A 27,380-nucleotide genomic window follows, 5' to 3' on the forward strand; every position below is an offset into this window, starting at 1 on the left:
TAGGAACCCATCTAGCTCCAGTTGTTATTGTGATAAAGAAAACAGTCCATATTGCTCCAAAGTCCAACCAAATACAGCAACAAATATAGATTTTAAGAATGATTTTACAAATTATATCTTGTGACCATTTCTATCCCTCCTATTGTCCTCTGTTGTTGTAGAGCTTCAACTGTGATAGCCTAAATTGTACTAAATTGATTTATTGATCCTTTGTATATTCCTTGGCAGTGCAGTATGGATCCTTTCCCTGTCAAGCCACTGATGTAAATTCAAGTTGAAGTGAATTGAGAGAGACAAAGGCAGAAAGAGACAGCAAGACAGGGAGATATTGATAGACTGAGTGTGTTGCACCTCTCTCCCTCCCTCTCTCCCTCTATGCTGAACTTCATCAACAGACAACTGCAGTGAAGGGTTATCATGATAGTCAACCTCTCGGCACCTGGAAAAGCAAAGGATTTAGGGCTTACCTATCTCAGTACATACTCTCAAAAAACATATAAAGTCAATCGCTTTTTTCATCACCCATCCCCCTTTCTCTCTCTCTCATCCTCTTAGTGTCCCTGTTACTCTGGTTCCCTTTCTTTTCCTTTTCTCTCCTGAAAAACTGTCTTTGTTTTCTTAATTTTCTAAGTGATATTACCATTGGATATTGAGCTTGGAAACAGCCCATCAAACTAATGTTTTAGAGATCACATTTGATTACTGTTCACAGCTGTACTGTTTGAATTAAGTACAACATTATTTCCCAAGACGAATGATTAAAAATTAAATATTTTTTGATGTACTTGAGACAAATAGCATTTTAGGAGCCTGACTATTTTACTCCCTCTGTGGTTTGATAAAAGAGACTGCGTACTTAAGATGATTAAAGACGGAGACCTCTCTGGATGTGCATTAATTAGCAACATCAATTTTGCCTCGGATTGTGATCACCTTGGGTGAGTTTGCAGTCTGCTCTTGTCATGTTAAGGTGCAACACAAATCCATTTGTATCTTCAGTGGTAATGCAGTTTGAAACAACCATGCTTAAAGATAGCTGTTCTAAAAATCTCTTTGTGTTTGTACTAGATGTTATGATTAGCAGGATTTTTGGGAGGCTCGAGCACTGAGATGATTGATACTAATAAAGTGTCCTTTAAGATGAAAGTCACTGATGAGTGAAAGATAAAAAATTCTCAGGGCTGCCCTGTGCAAAGGAATGACTTTGTCCCAAGCATCTCAAAAAATTGGTTGAAAGTTAAGTCTGAGTCTTTTGATTGTTATTTTTAATTTGAAAATATTTTTGACTCATTGCCTTGTGAGTCATTACACAAGGCAATGAGTCACAAGCAATGTTTACTCACTGAGCCTGTGCACATTGTAAAACAAAAATACAAACAACAATAAAAAGGAAACTGTGTAATCCCACAGTGTACCTCCACTGTTTAAACAAAATACCACCTTCTTTTTCACAAAAAAGAGGCATGTTGCAAAAATGTGAAGAGTAGCAGTTCATAAGTTGGTAATACAGTATTGAGTACACACACTGTTATTTACTCCATGCACTGTACTCATGTATCAATAAGTAACAACCTTCGGTCATTTTGTGAATCAATTTGAGTTGAAGCTGATCTCTTCGTATAATCTCTTAATTTAGATCTACACAACTTTCCAGTGAAACATCAGTAGTGTGCCAGTGATGATGCTCAGCTGAAAATGAATTGGCATAAAGAACAAGAAAGGAGATTTTACTACAGTCAAGCTGATGGGTATACATATTTGTATGGGTATACATATTTGTATACATAGACTAATAGGTAGAGTTAAGTGATTATAGAGTTTAGGGAGGTTTACTCTCACTGTCATTAGATTTAAGACTCTGATTGGAAGAAAATCCCAAATAAAGTCATTTGTGTTCTTATTCTGTTACTGACTTGCAAGTCATGAATCTGATAACTGTTTGATAAAATGTATGTTTACAATACAATTTCTTTAATTCATAAAACAGATATTCCTGTGTCACCATCTATTTGCCCGAGCAAAATGAAAGTTTGACTTATCCTTTTGAGCCACTGTCAAAATGTCTTTTAATCAGAGTTTCTGGAAAGAAAGGTTCCATGGTGAGATGGAGATAGGCATGAGTCTCAAGGATGTGTGTTCTCATATTAAGCCTGTCTGAGGACGTGGCTACTTGTCAGATCAAGTCACTTTAATTGATTTATCTGCTTGGCACAGCTGTGTACGCACTACAATCTATCTTGTTTTAGAATGCAATTTTACTGGCTGCATCACAACATCTCTTCCAACAGAAAATCAATACCCAGTGCGCTCTCTCTCATGCACACACATGTATAATATATATATATATATATATATATATATATATATATATATTCACTCTCAGTCTCTCTGACCTGCTTAAATTGAACCTTCTTGCTTCACAAGGTCAGATCATCTTTCTGAAGTGATGAAGCTCACCTCTGCTACCATACTGTTTTTACTTTGTATTTTCCTTTACCTCAGTCATTTCTAGCTACCATTGAACCTGCTAGGGTGAGAAGTATTATACACATCACTACCCTTCAAATAGAGACAGGTGCAGGAAACTGGCTTGGTAGTGGGGAGACAGAGCTTCACACTGTGCTATTCTGTCTCAGGAGAAAGCCATCTGAGCTCATCTGAACAAGGTTTTCTCTCTTTTTTTGCTTCTTTTTCTTATAGTAACTTGTATCAAAATGCCTGGTTTCTAAAGTGTCTGTTGGAATACATACTGTGCTGAAAAGAACTACAGGTCACCGTTAGCTTTGTATTAGATAGACTAGACATACATTTTTTCTAATAAATTATTAATTCAGAAAATAAATTAGCTAAAATGGTTAAATATTTCCACTTTTTCTGATACTTGTTACTTATCAATTGATATATAAACAGACACTCATATATCTAAAACAAGTTTATTCCTGAATACTAAAATATGACTATTTAATGTCATAATGTTTACTTCATCATTGTGTCATGTGTACCCTAGCTATTGTTCTTATATGGACATTTCAAAGTAAATGTAGTCTCATTACACTGCTTCCTTTTCCCATTTCCAAATCAGTGGACAATGGCTAACAATGGCCAGTTAATGCATATCTGAGAATATGTCATGGTGTAAAAAATGAATAATACAGCGATACGCCACTTTGGGGAACAGAAACAAAACATCTTGTCATCTATTTTTTAAATGGCCAGACTTAACATTAAAACAATACACAAGGGCCATACATCAATTACACAAAAAGAAAAACATGAAGAATAACAAATATACATATTGTCAGAAATGATCACGTTTGTCTACAAGTTGATTTAGCCTGTAGGTCTATGAATGTTTATAAAAACTCTGTAAAGTAGCCATTCTGACTGAATGAGTAATACTAAATCCACTGAAGCCTACAACCAAAAATGTATAAAATGTGAGACAGTGGTCATAATATAAACAATAGACAGAAAAAAACTGTGTATAATTTTATGGTACAATTGTACCATAGAAAAATAAAGTTCAACTCTTTCTTTACCTCAATAAATAAATTATCATAAATCTGTCATAAATAAAACTGCAACTGTGTTTACTTATGTATTTTATAAAGCCTGATGAGATATTTTCATACAGAACATATTCCACAGCACCTTTCCTCTACACTTTGACTTAAATTATTTAAAGAATGAATGACAAAAGCCACACTGCTCTTACTATTCATTTATGAGGTACTACATGTACAATATTCAATTTTTCTGACATAAATTTGTTGTATAACATACTAAACATTAAAGAGTCACACCATTTTTTCATATCATGTTATTAGATTGAGGTGATGAATGTAGCAGAAATTGCTGTATGTCAGTAGGTACAAATTTATACTTAACATAACTTTCGCAAATACATTTTAGACTGTACTCTACTATCTTATACCTTTGATAATCTCAAACTCCAGCACAATTAAAGACCGACTTTAATAGTTGAATTTAAACTTCTAAATGGTTTCATAAAAAAGGTAATAATGAAGAATTATTAGTGAGCAGGGAAATCACCCTTGTCCCCTACATAATCTTAGAGTTAAGAGAAACATTTCTTGCAGTAGTTTTATCTCTGGTTGATAATGGGATTGATAAGATAATGGAAATGATCATTTGACTGTGTGGAACAGATGAATATGAAGAAGCAAAGAATAGATGATCCTTCAGAGTTTCAGTGCAATTTCTTAGTATGTATCTGCATAATTTCCCTAGAGCTAAGTAGACCCGGCAGTGTCCAGCTTGCTATCCACCGCCCTTCACTGCACTCGCAGGGTGCTTTCTCTCTTGTTCCCCATACATAAGTTTCTGGCTTTGTCCCTCTGGGGCTTTTTGATCCACATGAAGAGAGCCAGAACAGACACCTCTAGCAATGGCAGGGCATAGCATGTCTGTGCCAACTAAACACAGTCTGCACAGACGTCATCTTTGCTGTAACTGATCAAACAGCTCAGAGGATGTAAGGCTGCTCATGAACAGAAGTCCGATAAATGGATCAGTTGTTGCATTTAGAAAATGAATATCCTGATAAAGGTTCATGATTTTAGATAGTTTATCAGTTATTTTGAAATATACATTTTAATTTTATTTATTTTATTATAAATTTTATTTAATTATAAGCTACACTTGGGTTCAAGCGCTACTAAAATGGACTCTACTGTACTTTACTTCTGTTAGTGAAAACAATGCCAACTTACTGCAAAAATGCAGTCAATGTATTTATGTTCAGTTACACCTTTTTCGCAGCACTGCATTTGAAAATATAAAGGGGAACAAGAGCTACAACATGAAAAACAGCTTTAAGAAATCATTCTTAATATAGCAATAAATTGCAATGGCTCACAAAGCTGAATGAAAAAAAAATAAGGCTTAGGTTTGAAATTCCCCAGCTTGTTTGTCTGGCTGAGCGGCCTTAATTTGGTTGTATCGCATTTATGCCTCCTGGTTGATACTGAGCGAGATGAATCATTGTAAAATATGAGCCAGATCAGCCTCTTGTTTCCTGGAGGTAAAAGCTTGTAAGACCGCTGGTAAATACACCCAGAAGAGAGCATATCCTGTGAGACAAAGAGGAATAAAAGCAAGAGAAAATGATAGTGAGGTTGCTGCACTTTCCTTCTCATGTGAGTTTATTTTATGACTTGTGTTTGTATTTAAATTCCTTTACTACAGGGTGAAAGAAGGAAATGATTAGTGTAGATCAACAAAGCAAGTAAAAATTTAAGGATTTTTTTTTTTTTATTACACAGCATATGATTAGCTATCTTTAGGACCTCACATTTTGCCAGCCCTTAATCTCCTTCCTGTCATCTAGATCATCTAAAAGTGCTGAGAGGCTGACCCCCACCATCCACAGTGTCTGAAATCAGACAGATCTTTGCAGTTGTAGCACATTTCTGAGGCCAGCTAATACCCTCAGTACAATCTGTGGGTTTCTGATAATGGCTTGTAAAATCTTTCATCTTGACATAAGCTGGCATATGCTGAGTGGCTCCACATGTTTATCTTAAAGCAACAAAAGCAGGGCAAAAACATGTAAGGTAATCACTTCAAAGACCTCTATGCTTGACTCTGGCATTAGATCCTGTTTCTTTCCTCTTTCTAATCAGACGATGAACGTGTAGGCATTATGTGCATCTGAAATTAGTTTACAAGATGTTGCTACAGTATGGTGGGAGACAGAAATTGGGTCTTTGCTGCTGAGAAATGTTAAGGAAGAAAATAAGTGTTCTAAAGCAAGTCCAAAATTAGCCTAACCATTGATGGCCTTCTCTTGAATAACAAGGCATGAATAATGACACAGCAATGACAATCTGTAACATTTCTGTCTCTCTGCAGTCGCTGCTTATTTTATACACCACACGCAAATAGAGCCAGGTGATATGTATGTGTGAACTTTATTTTCTGTAGTATGCCTTTGCTTTCATCTTTGGACACCCTAAAAAGAAATGCAACTTAAAAATATAGCATTGCTCTAATCCAGAGGGCAGAGGAAGACCAACGCTCTTTGAAAGACAAAGTTGCTCACCAGGCTTCACTTTGGCTAAAACTGCAAATGGCACTATTCCAGGAAATGCAAAAGCAACCAGTGTCTTAAAAACAAGCTTTTATTTCCCAAAGCTCTTGGTAAGGTTCACATGAACAAAGTGAGGGATGGAAGATAGACAAATGTGACAGGGCATGAACCTCCCTTGTTGAGTAATGAAATTAAATGACAGCTCTTGAACAAGGAATGGATGCTGAGAAAAAGATAGAGATAGACAGAGACAGACAGAGAGAAAGACAGAAACAGAGAGAGAGAGAGAGAGAGAGAGAGAGGGAAAGAGAGAGACAGAAACAGACAGAGAGAGAGACAGAGACAGACAGAGATGGAGAGAGAGAGACAGAGAGAGAGAGGGAGAAAGGAGCAGAGGGATTTTGTCCAGCCAGGAAATTGAAGCCATCACAAGCAAATTGAGTTCAGGTCCTTTTGGTGGGCAAGAGCAGACCAATCAATTTGGCCTACTACTCAGTGCCTGTCAGCCTCACAGAAGGACACCTTGGCATCCAATAATAGAAGCTCAGTAAACAAGTGAAGCCCCGCTCAGTTAGTCTCAGCTAACAGCTAGCTATCCATAGTAATTTCTCTTCAGGGAAAACAAATATATGACAGTAGTAACTATTGTTCTCATATAAACAAAAAAAGTGTTGCTCTGCAATGTGTTTGTGTGGACACTGGTTAATGGCTGCCAAGTTAAAGGTTGGACCAATTCCTCTAACTGTGCGTGTCTGTTCATGGTATGATTAAAGCAAACAATGCTTGTTTTAAGATGAAAAATACTATCTTTCATCTTTGCATTGCTCATTTCTTTAAGACTCAAATAAGGTACTGTAAATGACACAATCAAGACACAATCTCTGTCAGCAAAGAAAGCCTATCAAGTCTCTTTAGGTTGGAACCACATTTTAATGAGCCTTGTTTGGCCTTTCCCTTTTGCTAATCTTTGGACAGTGACACAACATTCTTGCTAATTATCTCGATTACACAGCAGGAACGCACTACATCACAGTTCTGAGGCAACAGTCGAAGAGGGGTGGAATCATACAACCCCAAAGGCCTAATTATCTCTGTTGGTTCCCAATTAATCCATTAAGTTGTTTTGGCTCAGCTGCAAAACCTGAGGCACCATTTTATATACCAATACATTGCACCATCACACAGAGATGTTACATGAGCTTTTGTTTTTTAGACATTCGCTGTCAGTGGCAGAATGCTCTGCCCTTTCTTTTATCTTCATTGTGTCTAAATAGATATATCCAGGAATCTCTGATGAGTTAAAGTCACAGTCTTTCCACTCAGTAAACTGTTAAACATTTACCATAATCCAGAAGCACTCACATTCTTTTATTCTCATTGTAGAACCTAGTGTAACTATAGCCCCACAGCTTTCTGCCTCTACAGGCTTCCTATGATGAAGTTGTGAGGCTTACCATACTTTAAACTGCACTGATTGTATTGATGACTTGCAAAGCAGTCAATAATCATTTATGGGATAAGCCACTGGACTTGTGGGGGGACTGACAACAGGCTTCAGGGCCAAGATGGGTTATGAGATTCATGGTGATACAAGCTGCAGACATTAGGTTTGTTGTTTGGTGCCAATGAGCCATTGGAGTCAGCTGTTGTGAATGATTGTTTGAATATCGCAGCTGTCTCTTTAAACTAATATTGTGACGTTCATTCTACTTTTCTCTCACTCTCTCTCTCTCTCTCTCTCGGTCCTTTCTGTCATCCCCATTTTCCTCACACCAATATTTTCTTTTCCCCCTTGCTGTTGTGTCAAAATTGGTAACAAGGGATGGTGAGAGGAAAAACCAATATACACTGTGTGGGTTTTTTTTTTTTTATATGACAGCAGTGTTATGTCCCAGTTGGAATATTTTTTGGCAGGTTGTAAGAGAGTCCCATGTGAGCAGATGCAAATTTACAAACACTTATACACCAGTTGTTCTGCGTCTGTGCCGTTTAGTTTTCATTTATAAGGAAAGGGGATGGAGGTACCCATCTTTACAAAGACAGCTGATCTTGTGTTACACCTTATGTAACTCACAGACATCCTTGTTTTTTTCTCTCTAGAGATTTTATTACTGGATGTGTAATAAGTTATTGCTCCAAGATATTCTTCAACAGCAAACATTATTCTGAGTCTGTATCCATGACTTGGAAAGCATGTCTTCGTGCCAAACTGAAAATATAACTGAGAAGGAATGACACCTTTATATTATATGGGGGTGTGTGACAAGTCTGCAGCCTTAACCAGGAATACTCCATCTGACTTACTCTGATTGTGGGATTTCTTAGCATTAAGTGACAGGGTTTAAATGGGTTCCTTTACTTTGTGATACAGTTAAATGTATGAATATTCGAGATCTGTTCAAACTGTCACACAAAAGTGCTTTTTTTTCTGCCATGCTAGCAATCTGATTTCTGATTTTAAGTGTGGAATAAGTGCTGGAAGCTGACTTTCTTTAGATGTGCTATTATTCCTGCACTGAGCTCCATTACACCTTCCAAAATCGTGGTGTGTAAATTGACTCGGTCAGCTATTTCATTTGCAGTGGAGAAAACTATGCTCTTCTAAGATTTTGGCCCTGGGAAGGTTCACAGTTTGGATACACTGTTTTTGAACAATTTAAACATTGTGCACAATACACAATCTATGTATGTGACACTCAATGTGGTACACTAGAAACACAGTATGTTTTGCTATTCATTCTGTACAGAGATATAGTTCATTTATTTTTAATTATTGTAGCGATTGTATTTTGGATTTCTACAGTTACTTTTGTTTTTACACTCAAAGAACAATCTAGTCTATAATCACAGAATGTGTGGACAGAATGTGAGCATGTTGTATTTAGCTCTGTCCAGAGAATAATTGTCCAGATGAAAAACTATAAGCTGTTTCCCTTAAAAATCTTAAAGCCAAACAAATCAATATAACATATATTAAGATTAAATAATACTTTAGATGAGTATTCATCTTTCACCATGTTGACTATATTTAGTAATGATTATTGAATAAAAGTCTAATTACTGCAGTTCAGTGATTCATAGGTTTTCCCAGAAATAAGAAAAAAATCTCTATGCTAAAATAGAAAGTGTAACTACTTTTTCATCAGCTGAGGTAAAAAAAGTAAATAACTACATAAAAATGGAAATTGGAAGCTGTTTTTAGCATGCATGGTATTATATACCTACTACTTGTAATTTGTTACCTTCCAGGGAGACAGCAATCTTTGCCTGTTCAGTTGACGTGTTGACCAATGGGCAAAAACAACCTGTAGACTGTTGAGTTGAGGGCTGCAGAGACAGAGCAAGGCTGTACATAGATGATCTGTCATCCTCATTTACAAGGCCTCACTGACACTGCCTATTACTGCAAATCTGTGTATGTCCCTGCTGGCCTGTCTCACCCTCATTGTACTATGTAACTGTTAGATTAAAACTTCCGCCATCGCAGCCATGACTAGTCCTCCTCCATGAACTCCATTTTTAAAGATATAAATGGTAACATGCCCCTGCTTGGAATGAAGAACAGTAAAGAAATTGGTCTATGTGTTGCTTTTTGAAATAATTCAAATGTGATTCCTAACTGAAAACAACCTAAAAGTAGAAAATGCCATAGATATTGGCAGGCCTGTTGGGGATGGGGATGATAGCTAGAGAAGATGAGTAGTTGAGGACATCAATCTACCTGCACAACCTGACCAACGGCATTAAAGGCATGGCCATCACATGCGAGCTTTTCTCCCGATGTGGGAAATCAGGGCATACTGCCTCAGGCTGTTGATGTAAGTACTACAGAAGCTGGGGCTGAGTGGGTCACAGAAGAAGTGCACAGAGAAGAAGAGTGACTAAAGAGGAAAACAAAAGGAAAAGATGTTTTATATGTGCGCTTTATCCATCTCACACTGGGTAACATCAGTGAAGAGAGCAATGTTATGCAAAAGGAAAGTAACAGTGGGACACATTAAGTAATAGGATTGTAACACTAAATTTACAGAGCTCTTCTGTTGAGGCTTTTTAAGTGTAAAGAGTTGTCCATATTTTACGGGAAACTAAGAAGAGGTAACATCGCTCCCACTGTGCATTATTTAAGGGGATGCTCCTGTGCAGTTAGGCCAGGAATGGTAGGGAGGTTTCAGCTGAACTGACAACAGAGACAGTGGTTCTCTACAGGAGACTTTGAGAAAGCCTTACCATTGTTCAGTGGAGGACTAGGCAGCATAGAAACAGTTATATTTTTTAAAGCCAACTGCCAGATGAGGAGGCAACATCACAGGTTAGTGTTAAAACCAGTGTTTGCAAGCCAAGCTGCCTGTCCAGCTGCAGATTAAAGGAATATGGTATGAGTGTTAGGTATTAATACCAGTGTCATATTGGTTTTTTTTCTACTTGTAAGTAAATCTAAATATTTAGTTGCTGGTGTTTGAGAGCAGTCCATTTTTTTAGGCAATCAGTAAGGGTGTTATGTCCACATGTTTTAGACATGGGCAAGCAGAATATCACCTGGGACTATTGGGAGAACCACCAGAAAAAGCAAAGAAGCTTATGAAGCTGGCTTAGTTTTTCATTTTTGTTGGCTTTGATTCAGACCATCTACAAGCAATTTTCCCCAAAAACAGCCACAATGTGTACAGACATTTGAGTGTAGTGTCCAGAGTTAGAGCTGCAGGTCAGGTGAGGCTCAGCAGCTACAAAATAAGTGCTGGTCATAGGAGATGATACAACCTTTGTGTCTTTGTGCTAGTAAAAGCTTTCATTGACATAAATTGATAGTTGTGGTGACTGGATATTCGATATTGCACATTCACAAAATATCTACTGATACTTTTTATCACGCAACCACTAACAGCCTTACCCTTCTATCTGTCTTATTTTATGTACTATTTATCACACACAATAGGTCTTCACTGGTCGGGATACTTGCTCCATCTTCTAAGTAAAAAAAGTATAAAGGATCTTGATTAGAGCCACCAAGATCAGCATTCTTTATGTATCTTACAGAGGAAATATATACTCTATGGATCCACACACTGTGGAAACTGCCTTCTGGTCCTTTAATATTAATTCCTTTTTTAATCTTTACATCTTTCATCTTTTTTTTCCCTCTGTTGATCACATGAAAATTTAGTTTCCCTCTTGCTGCATGTTCACAATACAAAAAATATAAACAAAAGACAAATTCAACAATGCTGAAAATTGCCCCTCTGCTACTGTACATGAACATACAATGCTGTTTTAGTCTAGATTTTAGGTGAGTGGATTTCTGTCTGTGAGAATGAAAAAAAAAAAAACACAGAGAGAAGTGTTCCTTTTCTGTCACAGTCTGCTAAAATGAAATCAGGCAGGCGATCACATACAAACAAAAACAAATTATGCACTGCAACACACTATCCACCACTATGCATTATTCTGGTGCCTTGCTTTTACTAGAAGCTGTTGGAGGGAAATTGCTGGCTGCTTGGCAACAAAACAAATGGAAAAAGGTCTGGGTGATTCTTATTTTCCAGATGATTAGTTGCATCAGAAATAATTATTGGTAAGATCATTGACCATAAAATTAATTATTAAGGCTTGAGCATAATTGTATTCCCCTCACTGTGACTATCCTTACAGAAGTTAGTTTCCAATTTGCTGATGGGCAAAATAGCAAAACAGCAGGTGTGCATACATGTTTTACAGATCCAAGGTAGTGTGTTTTAGAGGATTAGCATGAAACAGTTTTGATTGCCCAATAACTGATGGATTAGTAGAAAGGGGTTTAGTGCCATACATTAAAAGCTGTTGCTGAAAAGATTATTTCATTCCTCCCCACATATTTTTCCACCTTCAATTTGTTATATACAGGGCATGAACAAAAGTGTGTGAAGAACCACAGTGATGATTACAAAGTGATTACAAACCTTGCCGTATACTATATTTATTGTACACAGTAATTTTCAAGGCATTGATGAGTTTCGATGTAGCTATGGTTCACTGCTATTCTACTCTAACTCTGAATGCCATTGTGTGAGTTCATGATGAAAATGTACACTCTGTACCATTACAAGACAGAGCTTTCCCAAGCTCTTCAGCAGACAGTTTGCCTCTTAGTGCACACAGGCACCAGTATGTCTAGTGTGCATGGCCATTATAACACCATAACGGCTGGCACATACTGTAAGTGTAGGGTGTGGATGGTGATATTTGGTGGCACTGTCAACACCTTGCCATGGTGTTTCAGCATCAAACATCACTTCTGTTATCACTTTCTTCCCATTATCAAGTGGCATGAACATCTGCTCCATTTTGGAGCAGTTAAAGGTTCTTATCATGTGATTTAATGCAACTAGAGATTACATACTTCTTGTCTTATTATTTAAGTTGTAGGAAATGTGTTATTTGTGTGGCCTACAATTTAACAAACATAATTTCAGACCACACCTTAAAAATGCAGGTTGTAGTGAGAGACACTGCTGTGTTGGCTTTTATTGTTTCATTGTCTTTAAACAGCAGCTACTATGCATACAGATTCCCTTTAAACTCTGAGCTTAGATCAGTCTAATCAGTTGTCGTCCATGCCATTAGGTTTTAGCACTTTGTAGCACTTCACTAATTTTCCAGTCAGTTGGATTCAGCTTTTAAATGAGACTGTGATAATGTAGGCGCTTGTAAATTTACCATGTGGATTAGTTGCATATTTCTAACCCAAATTTATTAGATTAACACCCTCATAATGCCTTATTTTCATTAAAACACAAAGAAATTGAATCCAATTTATTTTTACCAGAAGAACTAAAGAGAAAGTGCTTTCAGAAAAAAAAAAAAAAATTGAGAAAAGTTAAAGTTAATTAGTCAGTTTTTGGCAGAGCTAAAAATTCACTACTTATATTGGTTTGTTGCATGCTTGCATGAATGCATTTATTTGAGCCTTAATTATTTACAGTATTGACAGCAAAAGAATACTACATTTTGATGAAAAACAGTGGGCAACAAAACTCATAACAGGTATACTATTGGTCAGTTTTATGGACATTATGTAATAAACATGACTTGCTGAATTGAGTCCATACAAAGGTTACAACATACTGAGCTGCCTGTTAAGATAAATAAAAATAAATAAAAAGAAGATGACTTAGATATATCAATTTGTTTGCTATTACGGAAAAAAATGAAAACTGTCTCAAAATCCTTATAATTTTGTCAATGCAATACAAGAAAAAAAAAAAATCTAGAAATCTAAATTACACGCTGCCAAAGTCAACCAGACCTCCCTGCTGCATTGATTTACATTTGATCTCTCAAAGCTGGATAATCATGGCTGTGTAAATAGCCATTATTTCCACAGGATAAACAGAGATCCAACAAAACAAATGTGTACCTATTTGGTGTAATGGAATCACAAACAGGATTTCATGACAGCTAATAGGGTTGAAGGTTATTATGAATCATAGAGTACACTGTGATTATGCTTTGGCTTTGCATGAGTAAAAATAAACGCGTGGCTTTTAATGCAACATTAATGTATTTTATTTATTTGTGATTACCTTTTAATATTGCTAATTCATTTGATTAACAGAGTGGCACAAAGATATGTCTCAGAAGTGTTTGTACAGGGTATATAAAAAGCTAACACCCTGCACAGTTCCACAGAACAGTGACTTCAGTGTACACTGTCTACAGCTGAGTGCAGCACTAAGATCACATGGACTGTAACTCATAAACACATCAAGCTTCCCCATTCAGTGCTCAGGGCCTACCCTGCTCTGCTCTGTAGTTAACTGTCTCTGAGTGTCAAATCCTTCATCCTGATGCAGGAGACACACATAGAGAAGAATTGCTGTGTCTCTCATTTTATGGCTGTGGATGTCGGCAGAGGGTGGAACCGATGAGTGAGTCAGTAGTGGTTAACTTTGTAGCTAATGCTCTGTGGCAGTTGCACAGGTTTCTTCAGCTCTGCTTAAGGCACAGAGGGAAGCTGGTTGAACTACTACAGGCTCAGAGTTCTCACTCACACAGTTCAGGTTATTTGATGGCACACCAAAGTTAGGATGAAAAGGGAAAGGGAGAGGTATAGGGAGAGCGTAGTGAGACCTCTATGAGAAAAGCTAAGAGGTCACTGCAAAGTGCAGAAGAAAAAAGAGTAGAGAGCCTGAGATGTAAAGCTCTAGCCCCAGGTGGTGTGTGATGATGTTAATTATAAATGAAATTTCATCCTTCTGAATAAGTCTGTTCAGAAGTGCTGTTTAATTTAACAGTTTTTGTTCTTGTTTTCACAGACTAAGGTGTAAAAATGTAAAACCCTATATGTCCACCCCTGCAATAGGCGCATGTGTACCCTAGTGAGAGGTAACTGTTATAAATAAAATGTAGACATGCTTAGGTATTTGTATTCGTTAATGTTTTCAGCTGTAGGCAGCCAGTAGTGTCAGATTTAGTTAGTTCAACCACCACCACACCTGTTATCTGCAGTTTAATCCTAACTTCAGATACGTAGAGTTAGCCTGAATTCAACAAAGCTAATCCTGGACGGTTTGTTTCTTATGTTTTGCAGCTTGTAAAGCACAGAATTCGTTTTTTTTTTGTACTGAATGCTGTAATAGTATAAAGCCACAAGACAGACTTTTTCATCATAGCATCTATTTCAGTGCATAAACTGCTGCAGTTGATTCCAGCCCATTCATCCCAGTGTTTTCGGGTCAAATCCTACGTATAATGGCTTTAACGTACCTGTGCTAAACAGTGAAGGAATGAGTGAGCTTGAAAATAAATGCAGACTAATACAACAGTCCTGGAATAACTAGTCCCCCAATGAAAGTTATAATATCTAAAATATTTTTGTTGAAACTGGCAGTTTATTCAACTCTATGGTCATTTTTGACAATACAGTTTTGTGGTGCTGTTGAGTTACTGTTATTTTGTTATACTGACAGTTGTTTCTATTATACAAAAACACCTCTTTTGTATTGAGACTGCATTCACAAAATGTACGTATACCTAATCGACTGCCAGCTAATCGACTGTAGCTTTGATGATATAATCCTTAACATGTTAATCATCCTCACTTCTAATATTATTAAGGGCTGGTATTTTCAGCAGTAGCCACAGGAAATGGTGCATACAAAATTTAATCATGAGATCAGCATGTTGGGTGATGCTGCTGAATGTTGTCTCTATTCTATGTTAAAACAGTGTGACAAGCTAAAGTCATCTGAGTTCTCAGTTTGGGTGGGTGCGCTATAAATACATAGTTCTCGTAGCTCCTCAAGGCAACTTTCCACCACCTATTGGTCAGATAAAGTTGATGACAAGCCAGCCAGTGGAACATTTAGAGATCAAAATTGTGGAAAAAGGACCATGAAGTTTGGCCTTACATTCACCCCTGTGGTTCGAAACATGACTCCATATATTTTCTGATGTTGCTCTGACTGCTATAATGTTTACCATATTGAATTTGTAAGGTGATAATAAGTAAAGCATATTGTCCTGCCCCCATATGACCCAAAATAAGTTGATAAATGGATTTAATAATAAACATTTTGATTCTTGATATTTTAATGAACAATATTTTTTGCATGGCATTATCAGCGTGGTGACCAAATTTGGAGATTATTTTTATTCTTATATGTGACTATTTTATGTGAAGTTTCTAGGATGACTGCCACAAAAAACATGTATTTAACAAGGGAAAATAAAAGACCAAGCAATGTTCATGCTAATGAGCGGTCGAGTTAGAGAGGTGCAGACAGATGAGAAGAAAACAAAGTGGACTTTAAGGGCATCAACAAGAGGGAGGTTGTCACAGCACCTGTAATCCGTGAAAGATGACAGGTGAGTCTCAGTGTTGTCTATGAGCGTCAGACAATAAATGTTTGAAGGAAAAATAAACATGCATGCTGTACATTGCCTCCATAAATCTGTGTGAGATCATCCGGCCCAGATTGAGTCAAAATGATGGACTGTGTTGATAATCACATGCTAAGCAAGTGTTCTGGAAATAACCAACACAAAGCACAGTACTGTTAGACAACACACACACACACACACCACATGTCCACTTCTCCAAGCTTGCAATTTGGGAAATGGGTCAGATGTGACTTAGATTTATGTATCTTCATGTTTATCTTTGTGTGCATGTGGTGAAAAAAGGAGCGAGGGAGCAACTGATCGGGCTCCATTGTGGATATGACAGAATGCAGATGTTTCTCAGAACGGCCTAGCTATGATTTAATGATGAAAAGCAGAAGGCAGCTGACTTAGACTCTAGAGAGGCAGCAGGAGCAGACTACGTCAATATTAGAGTCAAAATCAAAGACGGGGGAGATTGTGATTTATTTGTCACTTTTTATTTGAGCGTTGCGTACAGAAGCTTGTTTGGGTACTCTTTTTATCTTCACGTCTTTCATCTTTTTTAAGCTATTTGAAAAGCTTGTTTTTGACTGTGTTTATGTCATCCAGATAGAGCCCTGGCTGACTGAGATTGTGATGCATTTTATGGATGAGCCCAAAGGAAATCCAAATGTTGTGTTGACAGGAGGCACTGTCTATCAGCTGCTAATGCTTCACTTGATTTGATGTTTTATGGAATGTTACAGCTTGTCAGGGCTGCTGTGGAGAATAGAGTGATACTCAAATGTAGTATATAAAAACATGACATACATATAAACATTTCCCTTTGGGGATTAATAAAGTATCTATCCATCTTTATATCAAATACAACTCAGCTTTTCTCATTTTGTTGCTTCAGCATATGTTGCTCTACAGCAGTATCACTGAAAAAAAGTTAAAGGTGGAGAGGTAATGACAGAGAAATAAAAAAAATCAATCAGCACAACCAGTGGAACAAAGAAGACAGTCACGTCTATGGCCTTTCATTGATAAAAAAAAAAAGTATTTTCCAAGGTGGCCAGCAGATGGCACAGCAACTTTGGTCTCTAAGGAAAGGAGAAAGACCAAAAGAGCAGGGCAGAGAAAGAAAGAGAAAAAAGATCTTTTGGTGAGTTTTGTTTTCCTGGTTGACTGATCTTCCTCAGCGGGCTGATTGTGAGAACAGGCTCGTGGGAAGTGTTCTCTCACCGCAGGTGTCAGACTGCTGTTAGATAAGATTATTTGTGGGGGTGAGAAGGTTGCATTATTTTGTGGCTGCATGTGTGTATGCATGCAATTCGGTTCAACGTGTGCTTCTTCTCATTAAACGTCTGCCTGAAATGCAGTGTTATATTGTGTTCATTTGGAACGAATACAACACAGGAGTTGTTTTCGACTTGCACACTGTGCTCCATATGGTCTCAGTCAGGAGGAAAAAGACAGGGAAGCAAAGAGAAAGCTCATGCTCAAGCCCTATTTCTTTTCACATCACGTAAAACCAATAATAAAACCAAAAGTTGCATTAGTTTTATGTTCTATGGAGATTGAGTCTTTATTGTACAGTCATTCTGTATATTTCTCCCACTGATTGTGATGCTCAACAGGGCAGCGGTACACCAATGAAACAGATGAAAACGGTGATAACATGGTAACAAGAACTGTGTATATCCTCCAATGGGTATCTAACTTCTTTATGTATCTGTTAGTTTTGCCATCTATTTAAATGATTGCTCAGAATTTGCTTAAAAACTCAATCCTTGCCCTTAGTTTAAATCAGGTATTTGTTAGTCCTTGATGAAAATTCAGGTTTTAGATCAATAACACTAAATTTGGAATAATTTATAACACTTCTATCTACTTTTATAATGATTTTGATACTGGCCCATTTGTAACTTCGGAGGAGACGCTATTTCGTGCTGTGTTGAGTGGAAACTACAATGCACCACTTTCACACAATAACATGATAAGTTCCAACACTTGTTTCAATAGAAGCGTTTAGTCCCTCCTGTCAGATACTATTTTCAGTTTTCTTAATACTATATTCTTTTTATAAAGACCCATGGACAAACACTATTCCTGATAATTTGCAGGCTTGCTAGAATTTAAACCTTTCCACAGTAATGAGCTCTTACTTGCTTTGTGTTTGTTAAAGTGAGTGTGTTTGGTCAGGCAAATTATAAAAACAAGCAGATAAGGGTTAGCAGGCACGATAAGCCATAATATCTTGTGAAGTGGCAGCATGGATAGTTTAAGCCAGTCTTATGCTAATATTACAAGTGACTGTCACGAAGAGAAGTATAAATATCTTCAAACGTGTAAACAGACAAATAAACACTAGCACGAATGTAAATAGTCACATGGAGTGCATGTAATTTAAAACTGGACCTTTTGATTTACATCTAGTAATGTAGGAAAATTATAAATGATGAATTATACATTATTTTGCTTAGAACCATCCAGGTTATAGTGAAATATTTATTAAAGAAGTCTAAATCCTTTCATGATTTTGGCTTGTACACTAAGAGTATATTTTTAAATCTCTCCAGGCACTGAGCAAAATGTAACTTTTAGGTTGTAGCAGTCCAGCAGTGTTTGACAGCACAAGCTAAAGCCATTAACCCAATCAAAAAATTTAATTTGTTCCTTTTTCTTTACTATAAGACAAAAGCAAAAAGCTATTTTATACACAACGTTGAAACAACAATCATCACTTCAATAATTCTTTGCACTGGTCTTGTATATAAGAAGACAGTTTTGTGTCATACCATATATTGTGATTAATTGTAAATTAAGACTGCTGTTCCTCCAATGCACTTCCAGCCAGAGCAGTAATTTTTCCACTCTCACATTGTCTGCTGCCTTAAATTTTGTATTCAATCCATGCATTCTCATGAATGTCTTATATTATACTAATGTGCGTGCACTTTCAAATGGTCTTTAAAAAGCTCAAGTAAATTGTACAATATGCCAAGTCCAATGGCTTATTCAGTGGATGCGGATTAACTTTTATCATCACCCTGATTGTCTACAGTTTTAGCACATTTCCTTAATTAATCAATTAATTTATCAAGGTTTTCTAATACAAGATATAAACTTTGAATAATATCTCCAATGGCTTTGCTGTGCATGTAAATTATATAGTAGCCTCCTTAACCCAAGAAAGAGATGGAAGAGAAGCTGCCAGTATTAGTACTGCTAGCTTGACACTTCCAGGGCAGAAAATAACTAGATGGCTACCTTGCCTAAGGCCAACTTATTTGGCACCAGCAGGAAGAAAAACATACGAAGCCACTGTTAATTAAGTGCAGATATACCAAACATATCAAATCTTAAGGCTTTACTCAGCCTTCTGTTTTTCCGGGCACATTTTCTTTTTAAAAGTTTTTAAATGGCATACACTGAGCTTGCTTTGCCTTATGTAAAACTGATAGCGCTGCATTACCTAATCAGTTTAGCATATGTCACACAAACAAACAAAGAAGGGAGCTCCTTTAGAGAGGGTTTTTTCCATTATGTCATTTTGATTCGAAATACCACATCTGATCATCTGCCTCTTTATAATTACCAACGGTGACATTTATTCAGATACCTACTGTTTTACAAGACCTTTACATTTAATTGTGCTTGATTCTGTTCAAATCCTGATTTAGATTATTTTTCTATACACTGGATTTTGGATGGTATTTTTGATAATCCACGAAAAATGTCACAAATGGGGTCACTTTCACAGGGTGTGATCTGTAAGGGCAGCTGTACTATCCAACTGTCAAATAAGACAGGTATTTATCTATATATCTTGCTTGTATTTCTGATTGCAGCTAATGTGTTTTCCTTCAACAAAGAAAAATGTTAGGCCAAATATCCATTCATCCATTCATGCATGCGTTATCCATACCGGCTTATTCCTATTTAGGGTCATGGGGATCTGCTGGAGCCTATTTAGGCCAAAGGTACACAATTATATTCAATATAACATTTCATAAAAATATACCCAGAGACACATGGTTAATAGCCTTGAATTTCATAACCTATTCTTTGTTGTCATTTGAATTCATTCTCCCTTTTGTCAGCTATCAGAGGATTATCATTGCAACACTGCTGGGCATGTAAGAATTGACATGTTCCTCCAAGGTTGTTATGACTGACAAGTTTTGTGTAGCTCTTGAGCAGCAGATTAACAACTCTGCCTAGCTACTGTATCTGCCTGTCCATCCCTTATAAAAATCTACACACCTACATCTAAATCTGAAGCCAGCATTTATTTCCACAGCCTCGAAGTCTTCTTGCAATTCTGCCAACCCCCACCTTGTTAACCACCTCATTTTTTTTTCATTTTCCATTCCTCCTTTTTTGTTTAATTGAATGCTGTGTGGTTTTGGAGCAGTTCTAAAATATATAATGAGGTGATTTGCATTAGACTGCAGATTGGGTGACCTTTGGTTTTGCCAATAATTACTGTAAAACCCATCTCTGTCTGTCATCACCAAGGATGTGGCAGGGACCTCTGTGCTCACGAAAGGTTAGCTTGAGGCTTGTGTCTGGACTTATGAAAAAGCCTGAGGAAAATGTCATTAGAGCAAGGGGAAAAGACACATGGAATTAACAATTGGAAATTCAGTCAGCGTGGCTTTAACGTTGATGTGGGTATGTGATTTCATGCATATCTCCAACAGAAGGACTATAAGATGAGTCAAAAGAACACTCGTGGGTTAAGAAATTCCTTTAGCCCGGGAAGGACATCCTGATGGTGACTACTGTTACTTTAATGCCACAGGAAACTTTGACTTTGCCAATGTAATAACAAACTGACAACACAAACTAAACAAAAGCTCTGGATGTCTCTGCTGATATTCTGTGACCAGTATCTAAAAGTTCCATAGCCTTCATTAATTATGCCTGACATTAATTACAGTATGTATTCATGACAGGCTCACAAATTTTGCACTTTTCACCTTGCTGAATTTTTGTACAGTGCATGATGTTTAATTTGCATGCTGTTATTGGTTGTCTTTGTGCAGTGAAACGTGACTATTTACCATGTGTTAACTCGCCTTCCCATCAATTACTCGGCCCAAGTCAAAATAGACCTTTTATTCAACAATCAGTCTCAGTCTTATAAACTGGAAATTCATCAGTGCCTTTCTTACTTCTAAATGTTTAATAGGTTTTACATTGTTCCAATAAACTGCTAAGGCTGCTTATTTTACACTGTGGTACTGATCTGTACTCAGTGTCAAGCAGCATGCATGAGCTTGCTCAGCTCAGTGTAAAATAGTAGCGTGAAAAGCAAAGATTTTAAGGGGGCAGAGCAGAGCACTAACATCAGAGGCTCTGTTTTGTGCTCTTGGTTCTAGTCTCAGCGGCGCGTCACGTTTCACCTGCCGGACGGCTCCCAGGAGAGCTGCAGTGACAGCGGTCTGGGCGACCATGAGCCTGTAGGCAGTGGCTCCCTCCTCACACAACCTCTCCCTCTGGTGCAGGCGCAGGACGACTTCTACGAGCAGGCCTCCCCTGATAAGCGAACTGAAGCTGATGGCAACTCCGATCCCAACTCTGGTGAGTTATAATATACTATGCCATGATGACCATTTCCTTTTAACACACATGGTTGGTTTCTTTGGATTTTTCTCTTTCTCTCTTTTTCAAACTGTGCTTAAACAAACCATTACAAACCATTTCAAACAGCCGCAAAATGTTCACTTTCATCCATTTTAGTCAATATTGTGTGTGTCATAAAAGCGTCTTCTTTTCTAAAATTCAGTATGACTTTTTCAATTTTCTACTGATTGTATTCAAGACAGTGAAATCCGAACACGCTTTATCTTTAAGTGCAATTTGTAGAAAATGAAGACATTGTTTCACATTTTGCTTTGGGGAATGACTAAAACTCCTTGAAAAGAGATAATAAATAGTCTTGAAAAACAACATCAGTCTCCATAAAGAACTCAACGTACCAAATATCATTTAATTTAGAGTCATTGGATTGCTCAAGTAGGTTTCTAGTGGATACACGAGCAGGTCATTCATTTCTCAGTTAATCATCCAGACTTGTTCATTCCTCCCAGGAGCAAACCTGGGACTCCCATAGGCTCCTCACCTATTTGTGAAACTCATTTGATTTATTTAGAGATGATTTCCCAGTTGGAAGTCTTGGTGCTCAGCCGAAGATGTTAACTTCCCACTATTTCTGGTGGGAATGTACATCTCCGACCCAGTTTTCTCATTTTATCATTAAGAGGTGAGACGTGCACGAAGATCAAGCGCATTGCCCCAAGGTCGATGCCAGCTTGCCTGCTCAGGGTGGAGCAGCTGGCACCACAAAAATATAACTGCTGTGAGTAACCTGTGTGGGCATGTAGTTTCCTTTAGTTTCTAACTTATTAGATGTACTCACAGTTGGCAGATGTATTCAGTGAATACAGTGTAGGCCTACTGACGCACTGTCTTCCCAAATTAATGGACCTGCATCTGGCAGCCATAGGTAAATGGCTGGCGTTGTTGTAGGAAAAAATTATTTTAAATTTCTTCATAAGCAAACGTCCAGGGCATTTATTTTTTTTTAATGCAGGAATTATTCAAAGATTCTTACACCATCATGAAAAGAGTTTGTGGTGAACTGTGGTGAGTACAGTGCCAAGCTTCATCCCATGCTTTGAATCAACAACATTTTTTTTTTTTTTATTATTTAACCAAACTTTGATCTTTCCCTAACCTTAACTGAGCAGTTTTGTTGCCTGGCCTTAAACGACGCCCAACAGTGAAACCAAATTCATGCTTTTCTGCCAGTTGCTTACATTGTAGAGAAAAATAAATGAAAACTTTGCAAGTGAATGTTTGGCAGAGATTTACAATATGAACCTTTTAAACCAACAGTGAGCCTTACAAATACATTCAATATACTGGTTATGTCACTTAACATAAATGATAATGAACCAATGCAAATTAATTCTATATGAATATCATTTTTTAGGAGACAGAATTGATAAAGTCATTGCATTTTCAAAATGTATGGATAGCTGATTAAAATCAACTAGAATCACCAATGTTACTACTTTAAAAGCTGTAGGGAAAATACAAGCAAATATTGTCTGTACTATCAATGTGCAAACTGCCTTTCATGTGTTTCTTGTGTCAGACATTTATGCTCTACATGAAACTGACACATATACATGCAAAGTAGTAAATGTGATGAGAAACAAAAACATCATTTACAGTAGATTTAAAGAAGACATATTTCACACATACGCAGAGAGAGAATTGATGACATAAGCTTGGGTTTTCCAAAGTGAGCTAGTATTTTGGTACTTCAGCAATGTCATTCTGTTTTGCTGGTGTTTGCCTGTCAGCATCTATTAACAGCAACAACAGTGGTCTTTGATTATTGACCTTCCCTCTTGGCAGGGTAATGATTTTATGTCCTGGGTATGAAGGATGTGTTAACCTGCTGGTGGTACTCGAAAATATGTGCACTCAGTGGTGCCAGGTTAACTAGTTTTGAGTAAGTCTCTGTCAGACTTAAAAAGCTACATGCTCTTTTCCAACTAACTGCATGACGCGACTGTCTGCTGACAAAAGCAAACCGTATCTGGAAGATATTTGACACTGTTTCAAGTCGAGGTGTAGAGTATTTTCTAACACTATTCAAAATAACCTCATTTAGTGCAACATTTTAGATGAGGACCTTGACAGTGGGTGGTCTTACCATGACTCTTTGTTCAAAGTTTGACAATTATATGACTTCCTTTTTTCTGACATATTAAGACTGTTAAAAAACACTTCTAAAAGATTCAAAGTTGAAGTGATTTCTGGTGTCTGCAGCCCTCATTTTTGTGCAGGATACTGAAAAGTAGTTTAAGGGTGTTTATTTTTCTTTTGTTGCAAGAAGCTTTGGATTTCAAAGCTAAAGTTGCCTTCAGACAATAGTAATCCATATTTAGTCCTCCTGATAGTTAAGCTAAACAGATGACATTTAGGTACATATATTGTAATCCATAATAATACTCTAATTTTATTTTATTTATTTATTTTTTTTTAGATTTTTAAGCATAAAACATTTTTTACACAAAATAGAACTACACTGGTCATGTCAATGAAATGATGATAATGAACACTACATTAACCTTTAGCGATGCTTGCGTAAGACAAAATGAGTCACATTCATGGAATCTCATTAGTAGTTTTTTAGAGAAGTGCCGTATCTGAATATTATACCTGATTAAATCATAAATTTAAACATGGAGTAGCCAAATAATCCCATGTGATTTCAATAGCACAGAATGCAGGTGTCACATTTTAAACTAAGAAAGTGATTAGGAGTAGAACCTGTGTATATTATTATTAGATATTTTAGCCCTCTTTTTTTAATTGAACTTACTAATTATCCTTTATGTAATACAGGAAAGTGGATAGACCGATGCGTAGGTTGTAGCTTTCATCTGAACTAAGGAAACATACACAGTGTGGGAGTTTTGAAAGTCTGATGTGTAACAGTCTTTCTTTTTAATGGAGTAGAGCATAAAGAGATGTTTTATGTTTCTTTGTGACTTGAAGATATTCCTAAAGCTATAACAAAATGAAAAAAAAGAAGTTTATAACTAAACTAGAAGAAAAGGGAGCTGCTGAATATGAGAATGAGGAAAATAACGGATGTTAAGCAAGGATACAGCAGTCTCAGCTGACATCCTGTGAAATGAGAAAGAAACTTGTCAGTGGTAAACAAGCAAGAATGTATGTGAGCAAATGTGGTTGCTGAGAGGGGTAAGACCTTAGAGGGCAATTTTTTTTTCAATTTTGATTGATTTTAAAGGTTAAGAGTGTTTTCTAAGAGCATTTTTACAAAAGGTCTTTTTTTATGAGCAATTCCCAAAACAGCACTTAAAAGAAATTGCACGTGCAGGGTAGCTTCACAATCCATGGTACAGAACAGAAAAATGAAATTCTCTAGAGTCCATCTTCAATATTAAAAATCCACAAAATACAGAGCACAAATGAAACACAATAGATGAAATTAGTGTGCTTGGGAATCATCAGTATATCATGAAATATCTATATTCTACATTCTACATATCTACATTCAGCAGCAACAGCCCCGAAATGCAACAGGATTTAACATGTTAGTGCAAGTTTACACTCTGAGGTAGGTTTCAGTGAGCCATTCTGTCATCAGATCGATATTTTTCTATTGGAATTCAATTGGTTACTGGGAATTCTTTATCAATAAAAAATAACCAGCCAACATCCATGCATCAGCTGTAACACTTTTCCTGTAGAGTTTGACAGGGGTCTGGAGCCAGTCCCAGCCTGCAATGGGTGAAGGGCGGACTTTGGACAGAAGTCTGTCAGAAGGCTGACAGAGAGAAAGACCAGCATTCACACACACATTCACACCTACCGGGAGTCACCAATTAGTCTAACCTACATGTGGGTGGAAACCGACGTACCTGGAAAAAACCCACAGAGATAATGGGAAAGCATGCAAACTCCACACAGACAGGACCCCTGTTGGCCAGCAAACTCAGAACTTTTCAATATAATAATGGAAATGTAGACAAAAATCCTTCAGCCCGAATCCAAAGGGGCACCGGCAAATAGCAATTAAGTAACTATGGATGATGTTGCCAAAATCCAGTGATTTATATGTCCATTCATCATACTACCTGATGACCTTCATCATACTGCTTGAATGTCATTGTGAATCTAAGTGCTGAGCAATGGCAAACAAAACAGTTTGCTCATTCAGAAGGTTGGTGCCAAATCAGAACCTTGAACTATAAGACAGGATAAAAACTTTGCACACTGCATTATTAGATGCAAATAAACGTAAGCAGGTGCATTGATGACAGTGCCCTTCCATAACAGAAGAGGGTAAAAAAAAAAAAAAAAAAAAAAGACAGCAAAAAGGTTTATACTACTCACGGGCCAGATTGGTGCAAATCCCAAATCTTATTATAGAGAGTTGTGTAGTTGCATAGTTTCATTAATTGTTTTTGATATTAGATTAGATTAGATTATATTAGAAGATTATCACTCATGCCATCAAAGACCAATTTGGTTTTGGCAAGGCAAGGCTAAAATAGGAAATTAATGCTTCTTTAGGGGATGCTGATTGTTGAATCTATTGAAAAGCTATTATTTATCTTGTGTTTCAGCCTTAATAGTGTGTAGTTTTGTCATCTAAAAAACTATCTGTAGTTCAACACTGCAGTGCCATAAGTAAAATAAAAGCAAAATTGAAAAGGTAGGCTAACTGTTGCATGCTGTCTATTTCAGAAATTAGTTTTAAATTTTAATTCAAGTAGATTTCACTCTTTAACATTCAAAATTTGTTGGCAAAGGACACAAAAATTGTTATCCCATTATCTTCTGTTGGTACATAAATGTAAATGTAAATGATCCATAAATGAATTTGAATAAAGATGATGATCTCTGTGCATAGAAACAACACTATACAACTGCAACCATTGATTTACACTGCAGAAGAATCTGTTGAAAGATTAATTATAATGACATGTTTGATGTGGGCATAAGCACAGAGTTTTCCAACAGTCTGCTGCTGGTTACATAAAATTTAACCAGAAAATTTGTTGACAGTGTGGCTCATCATTCTAATTAGAGACCTTAGATAAAACATTTCTGCTGCTTTCAAATGACTGTAAAGAGAATCACCTGAGTAAAAGGCATAGACTAAAACTGCAGTGGATTACAGAGCTAGTAAGAATCACTTACATTTTTATTAAGCTTTAATTTTGCCAGCTGGCATACACAACATTTTTCTTTATGAGATCACATATCATCTATTTAACAGATTCAAATCAGATTTTATAAATGATTTTCTCTTATTCTGTGAATGTTCCTGTAAAATTTGACCTAAACAATCACAATCATATTGCTCATCACAGCCACACATCTCCACACGTCCTCCAGGATTAAATTGGCCACTCTCCTTAAACACAAGATAACTGCTGTTATGGAGATATCTACACCAGGAATGGCTACTCATTATGACGTTACTAGCCATCAGATGTTTTGTCTTAAGATTTTTTTGTGAAGCTGTGTGAACTATTTTTTGTTTCCATTTCTGACACAAATGGTGATTTACACTGCAGTAAAAACTGTAGATAAAATATTGCAATGTAAGCACATAGAGGTTTCTTATATCTCTATATCTGTACTTATATCTCAACAGTCTGGTTCTTGCTGCATAAAATCTGAAAGTGTTGTGATCAACAGGGCTAGTACCAATCACCCATCCTGCTTGCCTTGTATTAATGATTGGAATGTTACTTAATTACAGTGTGATCACAGGCCAACTGGTTGAAAAATGTATATAATAAACTGGAAAACGAGAATAATGTGAATACAAGGATTTGGGTGTGCTTCAGCAAACAAAGTGACCAAAATATTATGAAACACAAGTCTACTGTGTTAAAGAAATCTAGTCCTGTTTAGAAGT

At 36.9% G+C, this 27,380-nt stretch overlaps 1 protein-coding gene across 1 annotated transcript in view; it reads left to right on the forward strand.

The window, feature by feature from the left end:
- Positions 1–27,380, forward strand: part of pcdh9 (protocadherin 9) — a 188,501-nt gene that overhangs the window by 104,585 nt on the left and 56,536 nt on the right. Inside the window, exon 4 of the mRNA XM_026319606.1 lies at positions 21,283–21,484. Coding sequence (XP_026175391.1) covers positions 21,283–21,484 — 202 coding nt within the window. The remainder of the gene's footprint in view (positions 1–21,282; positions 21,485–27,380) is intronic.

This window comes from Mastacembelus armatus, chromosome 3 (genome assembly GCF_900324485.2).
Source record: "Mastacembelus armatus chromosome 3, fMasArm1.2, whole genome shotgun sequence".
In the NCBI taxonomy this organism is placed as follows: domain Eukaryota; kingdom Metazoa; phylum Chordata; class Actinopteri; order Synbranchiformes; family Mastacembelidae; genus Mastacembelus; species Mastacembelus armatus.